We start from the raw sequence: 16002 nt of genomic DNA, 5'->3' as shown, positions 1-16002 counted from the left end.
ATAAATTTCTATCCGTGTCTGGATTTCGAGACAAAAAGGCCGTCAGAATGTTTGTGCAGCCTTTTGTATATATTTATGTATGCGAATATGCTTGCAGATATAGTATCCATTGTATCAGCCGCGCTGAAGCATTTTGCATCGTATGTAGCCAAATTAGCGATTGTTGGTCTACGTGTAAAATGAATTTTTTTTCCAAGCTAAAATTTGCAAAAATATTCTATAAAAACTAAAACTGCTAGGCATTCTCTTTCAACCGTTCAATATTTTCTTTCTGTTTCTGTCAGCGACCGGCTGGCGTATTGGACTATTGATTCTACTCCTTCCGAATTTATGTTTACTAATATGGACCCAATTCCGTACCCCGAAGCATCTGTTTGTAAACATAAGTCTTGTGACAAATCTGGTTGTTTAAGTATTGGCGCCAGTAATAATTGCCTTTTTATTTCATTCAGCGCCTTTATTGCGTCCGATGGACATTGGAATTTGCCTGATTTTTTCAAAAGGTTGTTCAAAGGTTGTGCTATTGTCGCATAATTTTTAAAATATCGTTGGAAATAACTTAACAAACCATAAACGGATCTGCACCTTTTTTTATTTTTCGGTGGCTGCATTATTTCTTAGTCCGTAAATTTTTCTTGATTTTGCGAAATAATAAATTTGTTTATCAGATGTCCAGGAAAAACTTGTTTTGGCACTGTAATTTTTAAGTTTTCTGGTTTTAATTTTAAGCCTGCTTTTTTAATTTTTTATAGTATTTTTCAAAGTCCGACTAAATGATCTTCCAGGTTATCAGTAAATAAAATTACATCATCTAAGTTAGCCAAGATATCTTTTTTCATTTCTGGTTCGTTATCTTTAATACCAAATTCATTAGTTGACTAAAAAAGTTTGGACTAAATGGTAAGCCAATAGGTATACGTTCAAATGTAAACCTTCTTCCATCATCTAAGATTACTGTTGCCTTGTGTTTTGTTTCTGGATCTACGGCTATTTGCCAATATCCTGCTATTATGTCAAAACTAGTGTAGTATTTTGAACCCCCCCAGCGAATTGAACATCTTATCAATTTCTGGTGATTTCATGACAGCCTTTACTATAAATGCATCTAGCGATCTAAAAATTTATATATAATCTGCAGTTATTTTCCTTTTGTCTGACTATTACTAGCGTATAATTCAACTCACTAACACACGCTTTAATTATACCCTGTTCTTCCATTTCCTTTCTTTGGTCGTCTAGCCATGGTTTTAAATGATGAGGTGTTTTATACGGTGATTTTTTAATTGGAGGGCCCTGTGTTGGTAATTTGTGCGCGATTAAGTGAGCTAATCCGTAATCCGCTTTGTGTCTTGCGATTGTCCATCTAAACTTCCAAAGAATATTTCCCACCCGGGTTTTTATGCTTTTTGGTAAATGTTTTAAATCAAATTGTTGCAAAAAGTCAGTTTTTGTCATTCTATACTTTTCTTGCGGCTGCGGTTTCGACTCCATTTGCTCGTGGCTAGTGAAATTTAGGCTTAATTCTGGGCTGCTTAGGGATTTTATTTCTGAAATTGAAATCTTTTCCACCGACCCAAGTGCTATTTGGGTCAGCTTTACTTTGGTATTACTTAGATTTGATAATTTTAAATATATGATACCATTTTCAATTTTAATAACTTTATTTTCCATGTAAATCGTGGGGTATTCTTTGAGGGTGTATCCCCTTATCATGGCATCCATTGTTTTAACCTTTTTTTCTTATCTATTTAATGTCGCTAGCACTTAACATGGTGTTCAATTTACCATTTTGATTTTCCAGTTTATTTTTAAGTTATAATCCAAATCGCCACTTTCTTTATCTGTTGTTACGCAAATTTACCTATTAGTTTAATTTGGCTGGCTTATGTTTATTGTATCAGTTAGGGGTTCCCATACGATCCCATATTTTCTTATATCATCTACTTCTAGAATAAAAGGAAATGGTAGTTGCTTACATATTATCACCGTTACTGTTATTTCTTTATCCCCTGGGATAAATTTTAATGGAAATTCCCCCAAAATTGTCAGCTTGAGACCTGTTACTGATGTCAGGGTATTCTGGCATCTGCTTACGCAATTTTTGACACTAAGAGGAAACCTGTTAAATACTTCCTCTCGAATTAATGATTTAGACGCACCCGTATTCAGTAGACACGGTAAATTTCGGAAACACTCAATTTTAAAACAGCGCAAAATCGATAGATTATTATTATTTGCATCTGTATCTCAACACTCTAAACTATAAAGGGGTCTTTGTAAGGATTCAGCTCTGTCGACCCTTACAGGCTGGTTTCTCCGTTTAAATGCCCACTTTTTGACCAAATGTTTCTGGGGTTATCCCAGTTTTCTTCAGTGTAACTATTTTGACCCTGGGCATTGTTAACCGTTTGCTTTCTAGACCTAAATTCAGGAATATTATTAGGTGTTTTCCAAGTATTATTTGTTCCCTGCCTTCCTAAATTTCTGCTCCCCTACGCTCTGAACTGGTGTCTTGTCTTGTACGTCTGGCCTTCTTTGCGTATTCTATGCCAGCTATCTGCTGCATAGTGGTTTGGTTTGCTACATTAATAGCAATTAAACCTTTTCCTATATTGCTTGGTGATTTGCCCTTTCTCATGGGGTCTACCTATTTCTGTATATTCTTGACCTGCCACTATTTGCTCTATAATTTTCCTCAGGAGGAGGAGGTGGGTGTCCATAATACTTGGTATTCCAAGTCATTAAGGATCTAATACCGTCAAATGGGGAGGGTTCAGTCCATGGTGGGAGATTTCGACCTTCCTCGTGCCTTTTGGTTCACGATTTGGCTTCCCAAAGCTCACACGCTTTTGTCCCCTTCCATAGTTTACTTTTCCTTGGGTTCCTGTGCTATTTATTGAAATCTGATCAAACTTTTTCTTGGCCTCGTCAATTTTTACCTCTGTTTCTACTTATATCATAGCCTGCTCTAGATTCTCAGGTTTCCATGATAATATTAGTCTTAATAGCTTTTTTGGTAACCCTTACATAAAAGTATGTAATTGTACTTTCTGTACTGTCTCGTCATTTCCACCTTTCTCTAACTGTAAGCATACAGTTTGACAAATTTTGTCTGCATATTCCCTGATACTAGTTGAGGTATTGAATTTCAATACCTCTGTTCTTGGCCTCTCGGAGATGCTCGTTCTATGAACCATGTTTTAAAAGATTCAATTAGAGTACTAATGTGCTTGGGCTCCTTTTCCTTAATTGCCTCAACATGTTTAAGGATGCTTCCCTTTAATCTAGCTACGACGCATTGCTCTATAACCTTATCGTCAAACGACTCAGTTAGTTCGTCGAAAATTTTCAATTTTTCGATAAACTCATCTACATCTGAAATTCCTGCGTATTCTGGTATAATTTTGGCAATTTCAAGTACCGTTAATAGGTAAAGCCATTTTATTTCAATCTACAATTTTTATCTAGCCCTCTCGACCCAGTTTTTGCAACCTCCACCAGTTGTGGTAATGTGTAGATATATTATATTATTGTAGATCCCACCGCTGCCACCAGTTGTGGTAAAGTGGTTTTATGGTACCGTATTTAGTTTCATGTTTTTGTTGATGCCTTAATTCTCCCTTTATAGGGGAGATAAACTATGACCCTAAGGTAATTAAACTTTGGTAGCGTGCCTTAGGCTATGACCTGACTAATGAGGCGTACCAGCTGGGTATATTCGAGAGACTAAATGTAGATTGTAGAGAGGATGGATATAATACAATACTTTTATTCAGTTAACATACACTAGTACAGGTATTGATAATAGATATATATTCTGCTGGGACGGGTTGTCCTAGGTACACCAGAAGCATCATAAATCTACAATAATATATAATAAGATACTTAGACACTTACAATAATCCGACAATATTCCAAGGTATTTCTAAATCAACGCACATAGCGAAGACGTGGCAATTTCTCAATTTTCTGTTAAGCAAATATCTGCCAGGATATGTTCCTTATCCTAATAAAAAGTGCTGTTTCTAAACTTTTGTATTTGCGTCTTAATATTTTACTAAATTCCAAATTGACTTAATTAGAAAGCGTCACCACAGGGGGGTACCATTCATAATGACATAATTTATGGACCTTTAACTACGCTGAACAAAATGGTTATCTAAAAAATTTTATTGGATGTGTTTGGGGAAATCGCGGGCGAGGGAGAGGGGTTAGTTTCCCTCCAATCACTTTCGACTATTAAAAATTAAATCGATTTCCAATCGAATGAGCTCTTTTTGAAGTTTCTCCGACAACTCCTACAATACGAAGTGCCCTGGTCCAAGACAAACTAACAAGTAAAAAAAAAATGCATTATTCCAACGTTGCTCTTTACTTAGGGTAGCGCTGTTGCGCTGCCTATGATAATGTGGCCACGTCTCAACTTATGGGCCATCTCCTTTTATTCCCGGGTCCTGGATTGAACATTTAACTACAGACCAAAGCTCTCTAGGGTTATTCACAATATAAGCTCTCTTAATTTTTTCATTAATCTTCATCTGCCTCTCTCTTTTTAACTCTTTTAACTCTATTATACTCAAACCTAAATTTCCTATATTCAGATAAAATGCGCAAATTCAGTTCCTCTTCCAATGGGTCTGTTTCTTAAAGTAGACTGAAAACCCTAATTATCTCTTCTCTTTTGTGCCTAAATTGCTCATCGAAGAAACCTTTATCCTTTCTGGCCGGCACAATTGTCTGCACAATTGTTTCCTATCTTGAGATAGGATGGTGCCTTGGTCTAAGACAAACAAAAAAAAACACCGCGCTGATGATTTCATTAATTCTATCTGTAATTACCGCAACAGCTTGATCTATTTCAGCTGGTTCTGAAAATTCCAAAATTGAGTGGTAATTATTCAGAAATTCCTCACTCTCTATTTCTTTTTTAACCAATTCTTCTTTCTCCTTAGCTATCCAAATTGGTTTACGGATTCTTTCTTCACACGAAGACCTTTCATTTACCCTTATAGGCCCGTCGAGTACACGCTCTCAGCTGAAGACTCACTGGCAAATGATCAGATCCAACCCACTCTAGGACCCTTAGGTACACCACCCGGGGCCAGAGAGATAAACTACATAAAATATAATTAATTACACTCGGGCTAGACCCACTTGAACATATAAAATCATCCATATCAAAATCTCCTCCCAACTTCCCTTTCATAATTAGTAACTCCTCCTTTTTACAACAATTTATTAAATTCATTTCCTATCTACTTATTTTCCGAGACCTATCCCTACTATTCCTAATAGGGAAAATATACTCACATTCATTCTCCAATCAAAAAATCTGACCTGGCTCACTTACAAGAGGTTCACCAGCCTGCAACTCGTTCTCTTCACTAGTCAGTAGTAGTAGTAGTATATACATTGAATTCCCTTGAAAAACAAATTACGGTTTCATTTTCAATCAATTCTCACGTCTTATCACGGCTGTTAGAAATAATATTAGGAGACAAATATACAACACACACAACAAGGTGAACATTTTTCACTGACAATAAACAACCATAATAAATTTTCACTCACTTTCTAGCTTACGAAATAAATTAGATACACATTTCCTTACAAGTGCCGACACTCCTCCGTAATATCCGTTTACCGACACTTTTCTCCTACCACCAAAAAAATCAATATCTTCACTTGACGAGACATAATTAAGAGAATTCGACGTCTCAATAAAGCAAAGACAAAAATAGATTTAAATAGATCTCAATAAACCAAAAATAGATTTTTTAATTTTTCTCTACTATAACCTTCCAAATTCCAACCTACAAAACGTAAGCATGACTCACTATGGCCCTGTATTCCGTATTGTGGCAATTTTGTTTGTTTCCATGGTGCTACTATATCCACCCAAGTAGGATACTCCTGAGAAAAATCCGGGGTTTTCACTGTCTGGTGAGATGCAAATGATTTATAATCCTGAATCACCTCCCTTACCCGAGCACTTTTTTTCCCGCCTTCATCCTGCTCTAAAGGGCTAATGTTCTTACTATTTCTTTTACCTTGTCAGTGACCCTGCTGAGCTAAATCCACCGCAGGCTCTTGGCAAACGGTGTATGGTACTGCCCACCTACAAAAGCAGCCTGGCCCCCTTTTCTGCACTAAATACAGAAGCTGAGCTTCTAAAACTCTGTTCACTAGCAGCAGAATTTACCGATTCACTTTTCTCACGAGAAATACACTGATTACTCTGACTTGCACGAGTGTAAGATGCCCCAGGTTCATTAAAATCATGAAGGGGGCTAGCCATCTCATCACGCGTACTTTTTCCTGACTGAAATTCAATAACTGTCCCAGGCGTGACTGATCTTGAGCCTTCTTTTCTGATTAATTTTGCATAATCCATCACTTCATTGCCCCTGTGTACATTACGATTTAAGTCAAAACTCTGATGATTATTGGTTCTTATTTGGTTTACTGCTATAACCTTTCGTTGTTCTCGGTCAATGTCTTTCACCTTATCCAATTCACTACCGTATGCAAAAATTTTATCCCCAACGAAAGGTTTCGCACCCATCAGCTTTGAATTTGAATGACCTTCCGTACGCGCGGCTACCAAAATATATTTATAGATCTTATATGTTTAAGTACGCTGAAAATTGTTTTGGAGTAAAACCATAATTAGGAATAGTAATTCAATATTATTTAATAAGTTTGGATGTTTATGTTTTATATCTTGCAACAGTGGTGTAAATTTGCAGAAGTAGGAGGGGGGCAAAATTCATTTTTCAACATCTAGGGGCGATTTTTTGGTTTTTTCAATTTTTTAATGAAAAATCCCAAAACTTTTTTTTCTAATCTAGGATCTTTTTGAAAAAACTGTTCCAAATAAAATTGCTTATGTCATTTCCCTATGTTTGTAGAATTCTGAGAACCTAGTGCAAATACCCTTAAGTGGCCTGCACAAATGAAAGACTAGTTTATAAAGCTCATAATAGCCTTTCATCGGTCTAGAATCAATAAGTTTTACTGCACAATTTTAGTTTTTATAAAAAGTTCAAGAAAGCCTGTTTTTCAGTAGAGTGCTAGTTTTTTCAGAATTCTAAAATACAGGGTAATACCACGAGCAAGTTGATTTGAAACAGTTTTTACAAAAATATGTTGCACAAAGTGCGAAACATTAATTTTTTTCTGTTTTAAGTTTCAACACCGCTCTTTACTTTTATCAGAAAAAATTATCATAGGCAGCGCAATAGCGCTTTTAAGTAAAGAACGATGTTGGCACAATGTATTTTTTTTTTCATACCAGGGCACCTCGTTTCGAAGGAGTTGTCATAGAAACTTTGAAAAGGGCTCATTCGATTGGAAATTGGAGTGGCTAGTGCCTTTTTTAATAGTCTAAAGTGATTGGAAGGCAACTAACACCCCTTCAACGCCCACGATTTCCCCAAACACATCCAATAAAAATTTTGAGATAGCCATTTTGTTCCACAAAGTTTACAGATCAGGAAATTATACCTTAGAGCCCGACACTCCCCCCCCCCCCAAAGTCTTCAGGGCAAGTTTTATAAGTTATGTAATGGGGGCATATAAGGTTTTTATTTAAATATTTGTCGTAGAAACTTGAAAAAGGGCTCATTCGATTGGAAATTCAAAGGGATAGTGTCCTTTATAATAGTCGAAAGTGATTTGAGGGCAACTAACCCCCCTCTCACGCCCACCTTTTCCCCAAACACAGCAAGGGTTATAAGTTATGCCCTGGGGGCATATAAGGCTTTTTATAGAAAGTGATGTTGTAGAAACTTCAAAAAGGCCTCATTCAATTGGAAATAGAAAGGGCTAGTGCCCTTTTTAATAGTCGAAAGTGATTGAAGGGCAACTAACCCCCCTCTCACGTCCACCACTTTCCCAAACACATTCAATCAAAATTTTGAGATGTCCATTTTGTAAAACGTAGTTGAAAGTTCTGGAAATTAGGTCTTTTAGGATGATAACCCCCTCAACTCCGTGCAAGGGTTGTAAGTTATGCCCTGGAAATATAAGGTTTATATAAAAAGTTTATGTAGAAACTTCAAAATTGAAATTGCCATGTTAATAGTCGAAAGTAAGTGGAGAGTGATTAACCCCCCTCTCACGCCCACCATTTGCCCAAAAATATTCAATCAAAGTTTAGAGATAGCCATTTTGTTCAACGTAGTTAAAAGTTCTGGAAATTATGTATTTAAGAATGGCAAACCCCCCAGAGCCCCCAGGCCAAAGATTTTAGGTTATGCCCTGGGGCATATAAGGTTTCTATATATAGGGTTGTTGTAAAAACTTCAAAAGGGGCTCATTCCATTAGAAATTGAGAGGGCTAGTGCCCTTTTTAATAGTCGAAAGTGATTGGAGGGTAACTAGCCCCCTTTCACGCCCACCATTCCTCCGAACACATCCAATCAAAATTTTCAGATAGCCATTTTGTTCAACGTAGTAGAAATCTCTGGAAATTAGGTCTTTGAGGATGACACCCCCCCCATTCCTCTGGGCAAAGGTTGTAAAGTATGTCCTGGAGGCGTTTTTATTGAAAGCGTTGTCGTAGAAACTTCAAAAGGGCTCATTCGTCTGGAAATTGAAAGGGCTAGTGCCTTTTTTAATAGTTGAAAGTAATTCGAGAGCAACTAACGCCCCTCTCACACCCGCCATTTCTCCAAACACATTCAATCAAAATTTTGAGATAGCCATTTTGTTCAACGTAATTGAAAGTTCTGGAAATTTGGTCTTTGAGGCTGACAACCATCCTAACAGCCCCTAGGGTAAGGGTTCTAATTTATGCCATAGGGGCATATAAGGTATTTATAGAAATCGTTGTCGTTTCCAAAAGGGCTCATTCGATTGGAAATTGAAAGGCCTAGTGCCCTTTTTAATAGTCAAAAGTGACTGGAAGACTGTACATTTTTAAAGTAAAGATTGATGTGGGTATAATGTATTATTTTTTGGTGCTGTAGTTGTTGTTTAGATTAGGGCACTTCGTATTGAAGAAGCTGTCGTAGGAACTTCGAAAAGGGCTCATTCGATTGAAAATATAAAGGGCTGATGCTCTTTTTAATAGTCGAAAGTGATTGGAGGGCAACTAATCCCCCTCCCAAGCCCACCCTACTATTTGCCCATTAAGTTTAAAAGCTAAATGTTGCCTTAAGATTAAATTAAAATGCACTGTGTTAATGCTAATTCCCAATAAGGCATCTCAGCAGTATCCCAAGAACGAATGAGGGTATTATGTTAAAATTTTTGGGGCTACTTCTTCTCTTAAAATTTAACCAAATCAAAATAGCGTAAGTGTATCCAAGCTATCAAAGTGAGTAAACAGATTTTTTTGCGAATGGTATGAGGTTTTCCATTTCAGGTCAACTAGAGGAGGTATGAAACTAAATTAAACAGTGCTATTTGTGTCCATATTTTTAAAAGGGTGTATGTTGTTAAAAATTTCTGAATTTTTTTTTTCCATTATACAAGTAGCAGGCCAAACTATAAAGTCTTAAAAAAACGAAAAGATTTAAAGTATTGTTTTCTTTTTCCCTGAAAAGACTATGTCAATATAAAACAAACAAAAATTAATTTTAAAAAAAATTTCCACAAAATAAGTTTTTCAAAGAAAAGTAAAGAACTCCATTAAAAAAAATGAGCAAAAATAAAATCAAATAATCTACCAAGCGTGAAACTACCACAAATCAGCATCGATAAATAAATGAAACCCAAAACGAACAGTCAAAATCAAAACGAGCAGAAATTAAAATAGGTTGGGCTCAAAACACCTATGCCTTCCCAAGGCCAGAACAAAATTTTCACTTGACTGAAAAAAATACAAATGAATGTGCATTGTCAGTTTAATATAAATATAATGATATTTAGTAATCAAAATTTTAATATTATTTGATTTATTAAATTTATAAAATTAAAAAAATTTATATTTGTTCGTTAAAGTGAAAATTATGTTCTGACCTTTGGAAGGCATAGGGGTTTTGAGCCCAACTTATGCTATTTTCTACCCGTTTTGAGTTTGACTCGGTTATTTATTGTAATTTCTGTACGTTTTGGGTTTCATTTAGTTATCGATGCTGATTTGTGGTAGTTTCACGCTTGGTAAATTATTTGATTTTATTTTTGCTCATTTTTTGTTTAATGGAGTTCTTTACTTTTTTTTGAAAAACTTATTTTTGTGGAAAAAGTTTTTTCAATTAATATTAAAAAAAACTAATTTCAAGACAAATACTTTCAATCAGACATACCCATATCAGCTAGAACTCAAACAGCAGTGTTGTTGGACTGTTTCGTATTTATTACACTAAATTCATCTCTCTTCTGAAAAAAAAACCTAGTTTGAGATTCTGAAAAATTAAATTTTATGCTGTATCACTTTCAAAAACGTGCGTGAAATTACAATGGTTCTATTATTTTAGGACTATGGTACTTTACCCATGTATTTGGTTCGTCGTAAACAGGAGGAAGAGAGAAATGCTAAATTGAAGTATTTGCACGAATTGGAGAGAGTCAACACAGAAAAAGAAGAACAAGAGAAAATGATAAGCACTTACAAAAAGGCAAGTATGTCTAGAAACAGGGTGTCCCATCTATTTTTATAATGCTAAATACGTAAAATGGTGAATGCTGCATCTTTTATTTACCATTTTTTATTATGTTTTCCTCAGGGCGGTTTGTTGTCTACCCCTTTATTTTCAGCTTGCTGTGATGACTGTAATAATTTCCTTACTGCTGGTGGATTTGGTAAGAAACTTGGATTTCCTTCAAAATGAAATTTCTGTTCTTGCCACTGTTATAGTTTCAAAACTGAAATAAAACAAATATTTCAAATTTAAACTTCAAAATAAGCAGACAAAGTCTGACATACCAATATATACAGGGGCGAATCTACAACATTTTCATTGGGGGGAGGGGCAAGAGGGGTCTATTTTCGGATATTCAAGGAGCATGGGCTATATAATAATTATTTTCTCCACATTACTAAAGGGGGGGCACTGACCCCTCCCCCCTTGCTCCTCCCAAGCGACGCCCCTGAATATATAAAATCTTGAGACCCTAGGGTAAAATCTAATAAGATAATTAACCTTTTCTGTAAATATTTACGGTCCTTGTATAATAAACACCCTACCGCTACAGTTACTCTTGGCGCATTATAAAACCGTTTTTTTCGTTAGTTTTTTTTTTCAGCTTAGCATGAGACAAGACAAAGAGAAGTGACAGAATAGATGGAAAACATATAGTTTAGGCTATATATTTGTACATTAGAGGGGGGTTGAGGAGAGGGGGGAGTATTGGACAGTGTGAAGTCAGAAAAGAATTCTTACTATATAACATGCAGAATAATTGTACCTAACACATTAGGCATGCAGACCCGCTATACTTTACCCCCCCCCCCCTAACGTGCAAATATATAGCCCAAACTTGTTTCTAAAGTGTTACTTTGATATATTTTATTAGGATTGAGCGTCAGAGAAACATACTGAAAGAATAATAGGTAGGGGGTAGCCTATATCATACAAGTACCATATTTACTTCCAAGGCTTTTTAATTCACTTTTTTTAGGACCTGCAAAAATCATGGACAAATTTAAGAAAACGACTGGAAAAGGTAAAGATGTCAGAAGTTGCCAAGCGAGAGAAGATTGAAGATGAGCTACAATTCATAGAAGAAGAATTAAGAAACTTAGGCTATTATACAAAAAAATACCAAGCCACTGGTAAAATTTAAGCCAATTATGCAGCTACTCAATGATAAAGCTCATACCGGTTGTGAAATTTTCATAAAAGTTGTTTTTGAGAAACAAACATTTTTAAATCTTACTTTTTTATAGGAGTAAGATTTTAAATCTTACTTTTTATAACTATCCACAACATCAGCAATGATATTGATTTTTTTTTTGTTTCTCTCATCTATTTTTACTACCTGAAGCGATCGAAGCTTGTGTTGAGCTAAGTTCTGATAGAACTAGAATTTCACTTGTCCTGCCGGAAATTGTGTAGCCCGAGCACAAAAATGTCATCATCTTTGTGAATATTCGGTCTGCAGAAAACGGACTTGAAATAGAATCTTCCCGTTTATGCCTCTGACAACTTATGTTGGCAATCTTAATGGATATATATCCGACGTTCTTCCGTTTTTGAGGATTTTCAAGACTTAAAACAATATTGCAGTAAGTGCCAGTATATACCGTTTGTAATTGTTTGGACTAAACAATTTTCAAATTTCAAACGTAAAAATTGATTGATCAATCAGAGTATAGATTTGAGAGTTTGTTTCTTGAAATTAGAAAACAGGAGGAAGCTTGAAAATCCAGTCTTTCTATCTGTATGATTAATTGACAAAAGCTACAAATTAGTAACTTGGGAAAAATTTAGCTGGGAACCATTTTCTTGCCATTTTAATTTTCATGTAACGATAAAATGAAGGAAATCCACACGGCATCTATGAATATATATTTTTTTTTAATTAATTATAAAAAATTTCCACAAAATAAGTTTTTCAAAGAAAAATAAAGAACTCCATTAAACCAAATATGAGCAAAAATAAAATTAAGTAATCTACCAAGCGTGAAACTACCACAAATCAGCATCGATAAATAAATGAAGCCCAAAACGAATAGAAATTACAATAAACAACCGAGTCAAACTCAAAATGAGCAGAAATTAACATGAGTAGGGCTCAAAACCCCTATGCCTTCCCAAGTCCAGAACATAATTTGCACTTTACCGAAAAAAATATAGTTGTTTTTACTTTTATAACATCAATAAATCAAATAATATTAATATTTTGATTAATAAATATCAGTATATGTATATTAAACTGACAATGCACATTCATTTGTATTTTTTTCAGTAAAGTGCAAATTATGTTCTGGCCTTGGGAAGGCATAGAGATTTTCTATTGGGCTTCTTCCGGCTTCTTCTACTGGGACGTGGGCTTAGGCAAGGAGTTCGTTGGCTTTATCTTCCCTCCTAGCGGGTGGGCGTCCTCCCGCTAGCAGGAGGACGTTTCAATATGTGGTCTCAAAGTCAAATAACACTCAATATTGAGCTTCATGTGGCAGACGATGAAGGTGGTCCTACCAGCGCTTGGCAAGTTGCGGCGTAAACATACTTTGTGTAGTACGTAACAGGAGAGTTTGGTTGATAACAAAATCATTCCAGAGGAGACTCGATTCTTTGACGATGTTTGGTCTGAGCAAAATAGACAGTGTAGAAAAGAGATATCTCGGCTGGCCATGTCTCTGCTCTATACAGTAGCACGGTGCTTAGTCAAGCCATTTAAATATGCATTTTAGTATGACGGCTTACATTTGGTTTTCACCAAATGGGTTATTCGAGATGTAAATTCTTTTGTGATCGAGCCATCCCTTAACAGTGTAGATCCCAGGTAAGTAAAGTCTTCAGCCAAATCTACTGAGCTGCTCCAGATGTTGACTTCCTATACATTAGAGAGTGATGTGGAACGGTTGATGGGCATATCTTTGGTTTTCTGCCAGTTGATGCGCAGACCAACTTCCGATGCTTCTTCTGAAAGCACGCGGAAGCTTTGTTGACTTTCTTCGATGGTGTCCGCGACTAAGGCAATATTATAAATGAATGAATGATTTTTATTACTCATCTTTAACAATACAAAAAAGTAAAAATGAAGTAGAGGGAAAATAAAAAGAAAACAACAAAACACATCGAACAAACGAGCAACTTAAATTAATACTTCAATAACAAAAAAAAAAAAAACAATGGTGAAACTATTTACATAAAAAGACAACCATTATACATTGCTGACTATTGCTTCATACATACTATGCATTGGGTCTAAGGACTTCAGGAACTTTTCCCTCCTGGTCGCCATCACGACGAAGGGGCCATCGAGTCCGTAACGTGCTGAAATCTGGCAGTTTGTTCGCCAAGGGGGGAAGGCTGAGCAGATATTTTGCAAACTTAAAGAACACTGTACGGATTGTTTTTTTTATCATCAAAAGTAAACAAAGACCAGAAAGGTGACAAAGCTAAGATATGAGGGGTGGCAAAGGATTTGAAGATTCGTGCTACAATGCGGCGGTTATATAGGCGTTTGCATGACAAAATCGTCCCATACGCTTTTCGGACTTTCTGTTTGAGATCATTTATTAGACAGGACCGGGTAGCTTTAAGGTTAGACCCAATTGGCAAACCATGGTAAGTCATTGACGCTGCAGCAGTAACTGTATTACTACCTAGTGCAAATATGACAGGCGCCAACTCTTTCTTACGACAATAAAAGACGATCACCTCGCTTTTGCTGGAGTTGAATTCTAGGCCTATGTTAGCATATTCGTTTGACAAAACTCTGAAATTACGCTTCATGCCACAGACGGATTTACTCAGATTTAAAATGTCATCGGCATAATTAACAGGAGACAAATCAGTTCCACGAAAAATAAAGTACGCTTTCACCTGCTTCTGAGCCTCGGTGATACTGTTATTATAAAGAGGTGGTGATGATAAAGCCCCTTGGCGAATGCCTTTCCGTACTGGTATGAGGAAATCGGATACAGTCGGGCTCTGGTTATTCACTACCCTTACTCTAACCTTCAACTTAAAATACATGTTCCTATAAGTAGCAACTATAGATCTGTCAAGACCTCTCTTAAACGCAGAGACAAGAAGTTGTGCATGGATACCCGAATCAGAAACCCTGCGGACATCGTGGCCTGCAAGTACCACGCTTTCTCCTTTAGCATCTGCGCCTTTATCAGCAAATTGAGCATGAGTAAGAACCTGGTCTCCAAACTGAAGACAGAATCGAGGGCGATTTGTCGTGCAAGTCAGGATTTAGTCTATCACCAAGTTGAAGAGCTTGGGATCGGGGTGCAAACTTACCAGATACCTGTATTTACTGAGAATGAGGAGTTGCGTCTTCAATTGACTTGCACGCAACTCTCCGCACCATCGTATAGCTTTTTGAAAAGTGAATAATAATTATGGGATAGGCCTGTGGTACTCAGTATCAGCCAGAGCAATATGTGATTTATAGAATCAAAAGCTGCTTTGAAGTCTACAATTTTAGTTTGTGTTTTTCAGTGAAACTTTCGCGTCCTCTTCATCAATCGGAACATATTTTATATGTTCCGGAACATAATCTGGGCAGGAACATATTCGGATTATTTTCTACGTTGTAGACCTGCCGGGCATGTATTCGGATTGCTGAGCTTTTCTAAAACAGAATCCAGAGAATCCATGTTAGTTAAGGTTGTCAAAAGAGCGTACCTGCAATATCTTAAGAATGGCTAAAGGTAATCAGTTAAATCTTTCAGGGAATGTTGAAGAGGTTGTTGAAAAATATCCAAAGATTCTATGCCTGTCTTTGTGGTTAACAGGGCGTATATACAATATCTCAGGAACGGTAAATTAGAATCTGCTGGTTTTTCTGCTTTGTTAATTTTCACTCCAAAAGGCCCATTTCAAATATCTGTTTTTGTCTTTATGCTTTTTTTCCACGGGTCAAAAACTACCCTTGTTTTCTTATTTTTTAAATTGTATGTTTCCTGTGTTTCTCTGTTTTTGCCAAACTCGAACCGTGAGGGTATTAAGTGGAAAATTTTCAGGGATTGGTGAAGGGGGTATTTAGATAAATCAAAAGACACTATATGCATCCCCATTGTTAAAAGGCTTATGTGAAATATCTCAAGAACTGCCAGGTTATTAGGTTTGGGGATGTTGACCTTAACCGATAGTTATCACTTGGATGCATGATGTCAGAATGCCATCTTTTCTACACCATTCCAAGCAAACGCTCACGTCAAAGTTATAAATAAAAGATTTTAAAGAGTACTAACTAATGAAAGCTCAATGGTGCCTATGATATATATTTATTCACTTATTCCGTCCTCAATCATATGTATGTTTTCCACATTCTCCCAGGAGACTTCTTTCGAGTAAATTTTCTTCAAATTACTGTTGAACCAACAGTGTAATCCAAGAAAATTTATGCAGTAATTATATTGAACACAATCAA

General features: G+C 36.2%; 1 protein-coding gene across 1 annotated transcript in view; it reads left to right on the top strand.

Moving 5' to 3' along the window:
* LOC148949564 (uncharacterized) overlaps positions 1-11733 on the top strand; it is a 120548-nt gene extending 108815 nt beyond the window's left edge. The window contains exons 3-4 of the mRNA XM_089092729.1: positions 10425-10565; positions 11569-11733. Of these exons, the coding sequence (XP_088948855.1) occupies positions 10425-10565; positions 11569-11733 (306 nt within the window). The remainder of the gene's footprint in view (positions 1-10424; positions 10566-11568) is intronic.
* Positions 11734-16002: the final 4269 nt, after the last annotated feature.

The sequence above is a fragment of the Artemia sp. Qi Xiang Cuo genome, chromosome 8, assembly GCF_049724085.1.
Source record: "Artemia sp. Qi Xiang Cuo chromosome 8, ASM4972408v1, whole genome shotgun sequence".
Lineage (NCBI taxonomy): Eukaryota > Metazoa > Arthropoda > Branchiopoda > Anostraca > Artemiidae > Artemia > Artemia sp. Qi Xiang Cuo.
The sequence above is the reverse complement of the archived record's forward strand: the minus strand, read 5'-3'. Positions and strand labels throughout refer to the sequence as shown.